Source organism: Herpailurus yagouaroundi, unplaced genomic scaffold, assembly GCF_014898765.1.
Source record: "Herpailurus yagouaroundi ecotype Mexico unplaced genomic scaffold, PumYag 184, whole genome shotgun sequence".
Classification (NCBI taxonomy): Eukaryota; Metazoa; Chordata; class Mammalia; order Carnivora; family Felidae; genus Herpailurus; species Herpailurus yagouaroundi.
In genome coordinates this window covers 32849799-32862533 of record NW_024412415.1, presented here as the reverse complement: position 1 = coordinate 32862533, position 12735 = coordinate 32849799, and the positions used below count along the sequence as shown (strand labels likewise).

The window sequence follows — 12735 nt, the reverse complement described above, 5'->3', positions numbered from 1 at the left end:
AGACTGGGGTGGGAGAAAAAGCGGGGAACAGGGGGCACCCTTTCATCCAATTTCGCGAGGCGTGAGTAATTGGTACAGTTGAGAGGAACGGAGGAACGTTCTATTTATCGGGGGTTGAAGTAGGGTGAGGGGAGAATTTCGTTCAAATCAACATGGCCAGCAAGATGTCCCTACAAACAAAAGGCAACGGGGGGATATAAACACGAACCATTCACCTCCATCAGCTATAGCATCGCCATCATGGTGTGTGCAGAGACCCCCAAAGGCTCCTCTCACCCTCCGCACCAGCCAGAGGAAGAGAAGGAAAAGAAGGGAGAGGTAGCTGCTTCCCACCACCCACCACTGCTTCCAAATACACACCCTTCGGGGGGGGGAGGGCTCCCCCCCCCCGCGGTTGCCCAGAATCAGAGAGAAAGTAACGTCCCGCCCAGGCAGACTCCCCCGCCACCCCTCGGCCGAACCCCAACGCCGGCCCGGGGCTCACTAAACTTTACCGGAGCTTCTCCCCACATCCCCGCCCCAATGCCCCAAGATCGCGCTGCCCACAAGCTGGGCACCCCCGGCGCCTCCTGACAGGAGGGCAGCCGGGGAGAGCCGACTCCGGGGTGGGGGCGGCAGGGAGCCACTGAGGGGCGGGGCGGCCGGAGCCAAGTTCCCGGGGGTCTAAGGAGAGCTCCTGACAGCAGCCCGGGACTGCAAAGGAGGAAGAGGAAGCGGCGGCGGGGAGCTTTCCCAATCCCCCCTACACGAGCACCCTGCCCCAGCCCCCGTTCCCCATGGGGGGGGCGGGGAGGCTGGCTGGAAGGTGAGGAAGCCGAGCCCAGGGGGCAGCCGAGGCCCCCACCTCCCGACTCCCGATCTCTTCCCCCGCCACCCCCGCCAGAGGCGCCCACAACAATAACACGCCGGGGACGACCCGTCAGCGCCCCCGAGGCACCCGGGGCCCGCGGCCCGCCGCTGCCGGGCCCCCTCAGCTGGGGCCGGGCGCGCCGCTCCTCCCTACAACTCCAGGCCCGGGTGGAGTCAGGCCCGAGCGGCCCCCCAGGGTCAGACCCATCCCCCCCGGCAGCAGCGGCGCCGTCTCCGCGGCCGAATATTAGAAGTGAATTCGAGCTGCGCTTTACCTTTAGTTCCGCACTGTCCGCCATCTTGCGTCTGTCAGCGCAAGCGCACTGAACCTCGCCGGGGGCCGCCGCTAGACCCGCCCCTCTAGCCAGCCTGGCCCCGCCCCGGCCCGTCCCCTCTTGCCCCTCCACCTCCCCGTCCCGCCCCCGGCCTCCGCCCCTCTCCGGGCGCTCGGAGCCCCGCCCCGGGCACGTACAGCAGGGAGACGGGCACGTACCATTTAAATAATGGCGCCAAGCGGGGAGGTTTGACAGTTACTCCCCCCTCGGCCTCCCCGCCCCCCATCCTCTCCTGGCTAGCTCCTCCGGAGAAAGGCCGGAGCGAGTGGGCTGCCGGCCTGAGCCCCGCCCCTCCGCGGCCTGCAGAACCTTGCTGCAAAGCTTCGATGCCTACAGTCACAGAAACTATAATGGCCCCCTCCCCCAATCAGCGAGTCCTTTTCAGCACCTGCTACCTTCGAGGCTACAATCCGTTACATTTGAAGATCACCTGGTGAAGCATTTCCAGATTTATTAGCTCAGATCCTGCTCATGACAGTGCGGTGAAGTGGGCAGAGCAGAGATTACAATTCACGTGGTATATATGTGTGTATATATATATATATATACACACACAGTGTGTACACACACACACACACACACACACACACACACACATATGTATAGAGTCAGAAATGAAAGCTCAGGCAGGGAAAGTGACTTGCCCAAACACTTGACAGGGGCGTGACCTAAGACAAAATTCTGAAGACGTTCGTTCATTAACTCTTTGTTTCAACAATTATTTAGTGATTATGTTCCAGTCCTGTTTCTTTATATATACATCGGAAAAATAAATACAACTAAGTCCCTGCCCTGCTGTAGTTCTCTAATGGACGTACAGACAAGTGATAAAGATACAATTACAAATGGTGATGAGTACTAGAAAAGAACAAAGGGTCCAGTGAGAGAATAGCGATTGGAAGGAGATGGACTTAATGCAAGGAGGGCTTTCTCTCCAAGAAACTGACATTTTAAGTAGATGTGATGAAAGAATTATTTCACACCTTTTCCTCCCTGTTGGAAGCCTCCTATACCTCCTCTCCAACCCCCACTTTTTGCTAGCAATTTTGCTTCATACCTCATGGAAAAACTTAAAAGATGACAGACATGAACTCCCTTCTCCCCATCCAAACTATTCTTACAGGCAGTTACATTTGGGTTACTATGAATTAAGTGTCCCTGTGCCTATGAAGGCCAGTCCCTCTACCAGTGACCTGGATTCCTTTCCCTCCCACATTCCTAAGAATTTTACTCCTACAATCAAATCGCCCTTCCAACATCATTACTTTTTCCCCTATTAGATTACTCCTATCAGCATATAAACATACTGAAATTCCTCCCATCTAAAACAAACCTCCATTGGCTCCAAAATCTCCCAAACTGCCCTATTTCTCTCTCTTCACTGCATAAATTCTCCGAGAGGTTTTTCAAGATCTCTCTACAGCGCTTGTTCCCACTTCCTCATGTCACATTCCCTTCTCAGCCCCTCTGATCCAGCTTTGACTTCTCTCAAGATCCCTTATCAAGATTATTAACAACCTCCGTGTTTCCAAAACCAATTGTCAATTCTCTATTCTTATCTAAAATGACCCTCTCAGCAGAATTACAAACAGTTGACAAGACTCCTTTCTCCTGAAACACTTTTCCCCCTGAACTTCCTTCGACATCTCACTGTCCTGATTTTCCTGTTCCTTCACTGAGCCTCCTTTTCAAACTCTTCTGCTGATTTCTCTTCTTTGGCTCAATCTTTAACTGTTGTAGTGCTCCAGGGCTCAGTCCTTACCTGTCACCTCCATTTAACTCTCCCCAGGTGAACTCATCCAACTCTTTGACATTCAAATTTTTGTCCAGCCCAGACCTCCCCACCCAAATCCAGGTTCATAAATCCAACTGGCTACTTAATATCTCTACTTCATGACTCCTAGTCATCTTGAGCTTACCGTGTCAAATAGAGCTTGGATTTTATCCCCCGATCCTGTTCCTTTCCCAGTACTCTCAGTGGATGGCACCATCATCCACCCAGATGTCCAAACCAAAAATCTGGAAATCATCCTTGCTTCCTCTCAGTCACCTCTCACATCCAATCCATCAGCCGGTCCAGCTGACTCTGCCTCTAAACCATATCCCAAGCCTATCCATTTCACTGGCTGCCCACTACCATCACCCTATTCCAAGATGGCATAATTTTACAACTGGATTGCTAAGAAGGCTATTCAACTGACAGAACGACATGATGACTTTCGTGCCCCTACGCACTTTTGCCTTCTGGGGGCTGTGGTATAATAAAAATACTACTTGACTTTGTCCCTGGTTCCTGTCACAGAGCTCCTAAAACCTCAGAAATTTCCTGAGAGATAGGATTGTGTTTTGTTATTCAAAATGAGCCCCTTTCCACCGCACCCGCACCCAAGTTTATACTAATGAGATGAGAGGGCGTGGCTCCCGGGGAGCTTCAGGTTGGGAGCTGGTCACTACAAAGACTCAACACATGATTAGAGGGATGTTAGTAAATACAAGGAAGTACTAGGAAGTGGGTGGCCAGAGAGGGCAGGGAATCTCTGCATCCCCTCCCTTCATGCATTGCCCTATGCATTTCTTTCATTTGGCTGTTCCTGAGTTCTCTCCTTTATAATAAACTGGTAAATGTAAGTAAAGTGTTTCCTTGAGTTTTATGAGTCCACTCTAATGAATTATCAAACCTGAGGAGGAATTCTAGGAATCCTCAAATTTGTTCAGACAGAACTACAAGTGGCCCATAGGGCTGGCAACTAGCATCTGAAGTAGGGACAGGCTTGTGGGACTCAGCCCTAAAGCTGTGGGGTCAGAGCTTACCCCTGGAGTTGATGTCAAAACTGAATTGTTGGGGGCACCTGGGTGGCTCAGTCCGTGAGCCTCCAACTTCGGCTCAGGTCATGATCTCACAGTTCATGAGGCTTAGGTCATGATCTCACAGTTTGTGAGTTCGAGCCCCGCGTCAGGCTCTGTGCTGACAGCTCGGAGCCTGGAGCCTGCTTCACATTCTGTGTCTCCCTCTCTCTCTGCTCCTCCCTGTTCACATGCTATCTCCATCTCAAAAATAAATAAAGATTAAAAAAATTTTTTTTTCAAACTGAATTGTTGGATGCTTAGTTGGTGTTGGAGAATTAGTGTGGAAAGATATCACATATTTGGTGTCAGAAAGAACCTCAGAGGCCCTTTCTTCCATTATATATATATATATAATATATATATATTATATATATATTACATATATATATTATATATATATATATATATATAATATATATATATATATATACACACACACACACACATACCCCTGGAGTTACATGAAAAAAATTACATTTAAAATTACATCTTAAAAATTACATTTTAAAAAATGTATATTATAAAATTACATTTAAAAATTACATTTAAAAAAACTACATCTTAGGGGCGCCTGGGTGGCTCAGTCGGTTGAGCGTCCGACTTCAGCTCAGGTCACGATCTCGCGGTCCGTGAGTTCGAGCCCCGCGTCGGGCTCTGGGCTGATGGCTCGGAGCCTGGAGCCTGCTTCCGATTCTGTGTCTCCATCTCTCTCTGCCCCTCCCCCGTTCATGCTCTGTCTCTCTCTGTCTCAAAAATAAATAAAATGTTAAAAAAAATTAAAAATAAATAAAAATAAAAATAAAAAAACTACATCTTACATTTGTATTCGTATAAAGACTAATGCAATCCAAGCAGAGTATACTTATTTTTTCTTCCAATAATAAAGATTTAAAACATTTTGTGGGCCCTAAAATTATCGTGGTCCCACAGAACACATAAAAATTAACTCAAAATTATTCGTAGACCTAAATATGACTTAAAACTATAAAACTCTTAAGAGTAAATCTCTGTAACCTTGAGTGAGATAAAGCTTTCTTAGATGTGGACCACACATACATTTTTGGTAGGAATAGTACAGCCATTTTGGAAAATAGTTTGTCAGTTCTTTGAAAACTGGAAATGTACTCACCATACAACTCAACAATTCTTGGACATTTATCCCAGAGAAACAAAGACTTCTTTTCATGTAGAAAGTTGTACAAGAATGTTCATAGCAGATTGATTGATTGATTGATTGATTTAAAGTTACCTATTTATTTTGAGAGAGAGAGAGAATGTGTGCATAAGTGGGAAAGGAGCAGAGGGCGAGAGATTGAGAATCCCAGTCTCCACTGACAGCATGGGGTCCAACCTCACCAACTGTGAGGTCATAACCTGAGCTGAAATCAAGAGTCAGACACTTAACTGTCCACTAAACTACCCAGGCCCCAATAGAAGCTTTATTTTTAAGATCCCCAAACTAGAAACTATCCAAATCTCCTTTAATGGGTAAACGACTAAACCAACTGTGATACCATGGAATACTGTACTCAGCAGTCTAAAAACAAAACCAAAAAAACTTTTGATACACACAACAAGTTGGATAAACCTCATGAAAATTATACTGACTGAAAAAAAAAAAACTAATCCCAAAAGGATTCTTATTGTCTGATTCTATTTCTGTAACATGAATGAAATAACATAATTACAGAGGTGGAGAATAGACTAGTGGTTGTCAGGGAGTTAGGGATGGGGCAGGGGCAGGGGAAGGATGGTTCTTACCAATGTCAATTTCTTGATTTTGATATTATACTATAGTTCCATAAAACAGTAACTTTGTGGAGACTGGGTGGGGGGAGGATGCATGAGACTTCCCTGTACATTTCTTTGCAATCTCCTACGAATCTACAATTACTTCAAAATAAGAGTACACATTTTTTCCAGATGTATATGAACATGTATATCTGAAAAGTATACATATGTGTATATAAATATTGAAGATACACTGTATCTTCAATGAAGATTGTTGTATCTTCAATGAAGATTGTTGTATCTTCAATGAGGATACAGTGTATCCTCAATGTGGGGAGAAGGACATGATCAAAGTGGCAGAGTAAGCAGTTACAAACTCCCATACCTCCATATAAACTTAAAAAAAAAAAACAAATAAACAGCAACTTGGGGCACCTGGGTGGCTCAGTCAGTTAAGCAACTGACTTTGGCTCAGATCATGATCTCACCCTCAGTGAGTTGGAGCCCCATGTCAGACTTTGTGCTGACAGCTCAGAGCCTGGAACCTGCTTCAGATTCTGTCTCCCTCTCTCTCTGTCCCCTCCCTACTTGTGCTCTGTCTCTTACAAAAATAAACATTTTTTAAAATTTATTTTTAAAAAAACCCAGCAACTGTCAGACTAACTTGGTCAGACCTCTGGAAAACAGGCAAAGGTTTACAGCATTCAAGCAAATGCTTAGTCCAAAAAGGAAACTTTAAATTTTATGATACTTTCACTTACATCTGCCCTACTCCCTCCCTGACTTGGTAGCAGTCTTCCACAACACCCCACCTTCCCGGGATGGAGCCCTGGTCCCTGGAAATCATTCGTCTGTTCTAATCTTCCTGGGGGCTAGCTAAAGGACTAATGCAAGGCCTGTTCTCTGTTGTGTTTAACGTGGAATCCGCCACAGAAAAGCAGCAGGTGTTGCTTGAAAACACTGTAATGCAAACAAACAACCTGAAACTGCCCGGGGCCAAAGATTACAGTTGGTACCTAAATAGACCACCTAAAGCCTGGGAGTAGAAACTGGGGAGAGAAATTTACTGGGAAATTAGGTCATTCAAATTAGAAAGTGCTCAAGAACACAGGGGCATTCAGAAAGCCACACAAATGTGCCTGAGACAAGATGCATCTCAGGAGAGACCTAAGAAAGCCCTCAGATTCCACCATTGGCTGACATACATGCTCAATGTAACCAGAAAGGGAGATTGAGGAAGGATTTCAAATGGTCTAGGTACGTGTTAAAGAAATAAGACCCAATCCACAAAGACGGGGAAAGGTGTTACGTTTGTTTGTTTGTTTGTTTGCTTGTTTGTTTAAGTTCCCAGTATTGAAGGGAATCTCAGTAAAAACACTGGCTGAACACAAGCTGAGGCTCCATCAATCAAGAACAGCAAATCCTGGGGAAGGGAGAGCATTTGATTCCCAGAGATAACACAATATAATATACAAATGCTTAGTTTTTTATGACGACAACAAAGAAACACAAAACATAATAAGTAACAGGAAAATATTGCCCAGTCTAGTGAAAAAAAAAATTTGACAAAAACTGTTCTTGAGGAAGCTCAGACATTAGACTTACACAAAGACTTGAAAGCCACTGTCTTAAGGGGTGCCTGGGTGGCTCAGTAGGTTAAGTGTCATGATCTCATGGGTTCTTGTGAGTTCGAGCCCTGCCTGGTGTTCTGTGCTGACAGCTCAGAGCCTGGAGCCTACTTCAGATTCTGGGTCTCTCTCTCTCTCTCTCTCTCTCTCTCTCTCTCTCTGTGCCCCTCCCCGACTCACACTCTGTCTCTTTCTCTCACATTTTTTTTTTTAATTTAAAGCCACTGTCTTATATATTCTCAAATTGCTAAAGGAAACTAGGTAAATAATGTATGAACAAAAAAGAGATAAAGAGATAGAAATTACTAAAAGGAATAAAGTAGAACTTCTGAAGCTGAAAAGTACAATAAAATGAAAAATTCGCTAGAGGTATTTAAGAACATATTTAAGCAGTCAGAGGAAAGCAGGGGACATCTTGAAAGCAGGAAGAATAAAATAATTTATCACATACAAGTATTCTCAATCAGACTAAAAGCCAATTTCTCATCAGAAACAAAAGACTCTAGAGAGCAATGGGATGCCATATTTAAAGTGCTGAAAGGAAGAAACCCCGTAAATTGGAATTGTACCCAGCAAATCTATCCTTCAAGAATGAAGGGGAATATAAGACATTCCAAGATAAATGAAAGCTAAGAGAGTTTATTACTAATAAACCTGCCGTAGAAATAATGCTAAGGGTATCTTTTAGGTTAAAAGGAAAGAACAGTGAACAGTAACTCAAAGCCATGTGAGGAAATAAAGAACACTGGTAAAGGTAACTACATAGGTAAATGAAAGTCAGTAGCATTGTACTTTTTATTTATTTACATATTTTTATCAAGTAAGCTCTATGCCCAACGTGGGCTTGAACTCACAACCCCGAAATCAACAGCCATATGCCCCATGGACCAAACCAGCCAGTTGCTCAAGATTATTGTACTTTTGGTCTGTAATGCTTTCTTTTCTTTCTTTCTTTCTTTCTTTTTTTTGTTCTATATGACTTAAAATATAAGTGCACAAAATAATAACTATAAGTCTATGTTAATGGGCACATAATGTAAAAGGTGCAATCTGTGACCATAAAAGGGGAGGAACAGAAATGTATGAGAGCAGAGTGCTTGGATATTTTCGAAATTTAGTTGGTACTATTCAAGATCACTAAGACATGTACGGAAAAGTTAAAAACAGAATCAGAACACTACAAAAAAAAAATCAACCAGATTAAAAAAAAAAAAAAAGACAGTAAAGGAGGATTGAGGAATAAAAAGTATACAAATCTTAGGGTCCCTGGGTGGCTCAGTTGGTTAAACATCCGACTTGATTTTGGCTCAGGTCTTGATCTCAGTGTCATGAGTTTGAGCCCCACACTGGGCTCCATGCTGGGTGTGGAGCCTACTTAAAAAAAAAAAAAAAAGAAGAAGAAGAAAAGAAAAAGAAATAGTTAAATGGCAGAAAGAAGTCCTTTCTTATAAGTAATCACTTTAAGTGAAAACAGATTAAACCCTCAAATTAAGAGAGATATTGTCAGAACAGGTTAAAAATATGATCCATTTGTATGCTACAAGAGACACCTTTTAGATACAAAAGCACAAATAGACTGAAAGTAAAAAGATGAGGAAAATATATTCCATGCAAATAGTAACTAAAAGAAAGTGGTTATCTTATTATCAGACAAAATAGATTTTATTGTTTTTAGACAAAATAGATTTTAAATTACAAATGGATATAAGAGACATAGAAGGACAAAAACAAAACAAAAAACAAAAAGACATAGGACATTATATATCGATAAAAGTTTTTTAAATTCATACTGACAATCTGCCTTTTAATTGGAGAGTCTAATCCATTTACATTTATATTAACAAAGATTTAATACATAAAGAAGATATAACACATTAAACATATATGTACATATTCACAGAGCCCCAAAATATATGAAGCAAGTGCACATGAAACATTCTCCGGGATAGACTATATGTTAGGCCACAAAACAAGTCTTAATAAATTCAAAAACATTGAAATCATACAAAATATCTTTTCCAACCACAATGGAATGAAACTAGAAATTAATAACTGAAGGAAACTGGAAAAGACACAAATATATAGATAGTAAACAATATAATCGTAAATAGCCCCTGGATCAAGATAAATGAAAAAATACATTGTGACAAATGTAGACAAAGCACAATTTCTAGGGTGCAATGAGAGTAATGCTCAGAGGGAAATTTACAGCTGTAAAGGCCTACATTAAAAAAAGGTGAGGGGCGCTGGAGTGGCTCAGTCAGTTAAGCGTGCGACTTCGGCTCAAGTCATGATCTCACGGTTCATGAGTTTGAGCCCCACGTCGGGCTCTGTGCTGACAGCTCAGAGCCTGGAGCCTGCTTCAGATTTTTTGTCTCCCTCTCTCTCTCTGCCCCTCCTCTGCTCATACTCTGTCTCTCTCTCTCAAAAATAAATATACATTTAAAAACATTTTTAAAAAGAAGATCTCAAATCAATAATATAATTGTATACCTTAAGGAACTAGAAAAAGAATACCAAATGAAACACAAAGATAGATGAAAGAAGGAAATAAAAGATTAGAGTGAAGGTAAATTAAATAGAGTAGAAAAAGAATAGAGAAAATCAACAAAACCCAAACTTGGCTCTTTGAGAAGATCAACATGATTGACCAATCTTTAGCTAAATTCACTAAGGGAAAAAGGAGAAAAGATTCAAATCAGAAATGAAAGAGTAGGCATTAACTTCATGGAAATTAAAAGAACTGCAAGAGAATACTGCAAAAAATGTACTCCAACAAATTGGATAACCTAGATAAAATGGACAAATTCCTAGAAATACACAATCTATCAAAATGACTCATGGAGAAATAGAAAATCTGAATAGACTTATAATAAGTATGGAGATTGAATATATAATTTAAAAAAATCCTCCCAACAAAGAAATCCCAGGACCAGATGGCTTCACTGGTGATTTCTACCAAACATTTACAGATGAATTAACTATTCCCCCAAAACGAAGAGAACATACTACTTACTAATTTATTCTGTAAAACCTGCATTAGCCTGATACTCAAATCAGACAAAGATATTACAAGGAAAGAAAACTATAGACTAATATCCCTTTCAAATCCTTTGGTTAAACTTACTCCTTGGAATTTTATTCTTTTTTTTTTTTTTTTTTTAATTTTTTTAAATTTTTTTTTTCCCAACGTTTTTATTTATTTTTGGGACAGAGAGAGACAGAGCATGAACGGGGGAGGGGCAGAGAGAGAGGGAGACACAGAATCGGAAACAGGCTCCAGGCTCCGAGCCATCAGCCCAGAGCCCTACGCGGGGCTCGAACTCACGGACCGCGAGATCGTGACCTGGCTGAAGTCGGACGCTTAACCGACTGCGCCACCCAGGCGCCCCTGAATTTTATTCTTTTTGATACTATTATAAATGAAGTTATTTTCTTAATTTCCTTTTCAAAATGTTCATTGCTAGTATATAGAAATAAAACTGATTTTTGTGTGTTGGCTTTATATTTGACACCTTTGCTGAATTTGTTTAATTTGCCACTTGCAAGTGGCAAATTTTGTTTTGTATCATTTACTATAATTTTTTTTTAATTTTTCAAGTTTATTTATTTATTTTGAGAGAGAGTGCACAAATGGGGGAGGGCCAGAGAGAAAGAGACATAGAGGATTAGAAGCGGGATCTGCACTGACAACAGAGAGCCCAATGCAGGGCTTGAACTCACTAACTGTGAGATCATGACCTGAGCGGAGATCAGACGCTTAACCAACTAAGCCACCCAGGTGTCCTTAACCACAAGTTTTAAAATAATGTAACAAACAAACTTAGAGAGAAATTTGTAGTCAAATACGCCTATATTAGAAAATGTTTTCGGTTGAAAATCAGTTATGTAAGTTTCCATCTCAGAAAGATATTAGGAGAACAGCAAATCAAATTCAGACTAGCAGTGAGGAAATAATAAAAATGACAGCAGAAATAAAATTTATAACAAATACAAAATACAAAAGGTCAACAAAGCTGAAAGTTGGCAATTTAACATTTTTTAAAAATGCTTTTAATGTTTATTTATTTTTGAGAGAGAGAGATAGAGCATCAGTGAGGGAGGGGTAGAGAGAGAGGGACACACAGAATTCAAAGCAGGCTCCAGGCTCTGAGCGGTCAGCACATAGTCCCACATGGGTCTTGAACCCATGAACTGCGAGATCATGACCTGAGCTGAAGTTGGACACTTAACCCACTGAACCACACAGGCACCCCAGCTATTTAACGTTTTTAATAAAATTGGTTACCCTTAATAAGACTGATCAGGAAGCAAAAAAGCGAGGGATATCTGGGTGGCTCAGTCGGTTAAGTGTCCAACTCTTGATTTCGGCTAAGGTCATGATCTCATGGTTTGTAGGTTTGAGCCCCACATCAGGCTCTGTGCTGACAGCTCAGAGCCTGCTTGGGATTCTCTGTCTTCCTCTCTCTCTGCCCCTCCCCCACTCATGTTGCTCTCTCTCTCTCTCTCTCTCTCTCAACAATAAATAAACTTTAAAAAAAAAAAGAAGAAAAAGAGAAATTATCACTACCACGTATGAACAAATGATCACTAAAGATACTGTAGATACTAAAAAAGATTATAAGAGAATACTATGAACAGCCTGCTGCAATACAGCTGATGATTTAAATAAAATAAACAAATTATATAAAACATATAACTCAGAAAACTGACTCAAGAAGAAATAGAAAATAAGAATAGTCCTACATCTATCAAAGATATTGAATCCATTATTTAAAACCTTCTTACAAAGAAAACTCCAGACACAGATGATTTCACCAGTGAATTTTCCAGACAATTAAGGAAGAAACAATAATCAATCTTACACAAAATCTACCCAAGGATAGGAAAAGATAGACTCAACTCTTTGGGTCAAGGACCTTGAAAACAAAACCTGACAGGGATACTGTGAGAAAGAAAAAATATAGACAATTCTCTCTCATTCCCATAGGAGCAAGACTCTTAAGCAAAATATTAGCCAATTGAATCCAGCAATATATAAAAGCAAAATAGAATATAACCAAGAAGCACTTGTTCTAGGAACACAAAAAGTTGTTTACCATTTAAAAACCAGCCATTTTAATTGCCTTCTTAGCGCAGTGGACAAGGTATCAGTCTCATAAAAACCAGCCATTTTAATCGACCACATTAATAGACACAAAAAGTGAAAGTGCATACGATCATGTCGATAGACGCAGAAAAAGCATTAAAAAAAAAATTTAACACCCATTCATCATATCAGCTGTAATGAACTAGTCATAGAAGAGAGCTCCATTATATGATTACAAGTATCTACCAAAAATGTA

At 41.5% G+C, this 12735-nt stretch overlaps 1 protein-coding gene across 7 annotated transcripts in view; it reads right to left on the bottom strand.

Moving 5' to 3' along the window:
- PIAS1 (protein inhibitor of activated STAT 1) overlaps positions 1–11965 on the bottom strand; it is a 137263-nt gene extending 125298 nt beyond the window's left edge. For 3 of the 7 annotated variants that reach the window (XM_040493076.1, XM_040493081.1, XM_040493083.1), the window contains exon 1: positions 5161–5252. In XM_040493076.1, the coding sequence (XP_040349010.1) occupies positions 5161–5217 (57 nt within the window). In that variant the 5' untranslated portion in view covers positions 5218–5252. Of the gene's footprint in view, positions 1–208; positions 308–1124; positions 1173–1342; positions 1443–5160; positions 5253–11960 lie in introns of those variants that run through there. The other 4 variants (XM_040493077.1, XM_040493079.1, XM_040493078.1 and 1 more) reach the window with 4 other exon arrangements.
- Positions 11966–12735: the final 770 nt, after the last annotated feature.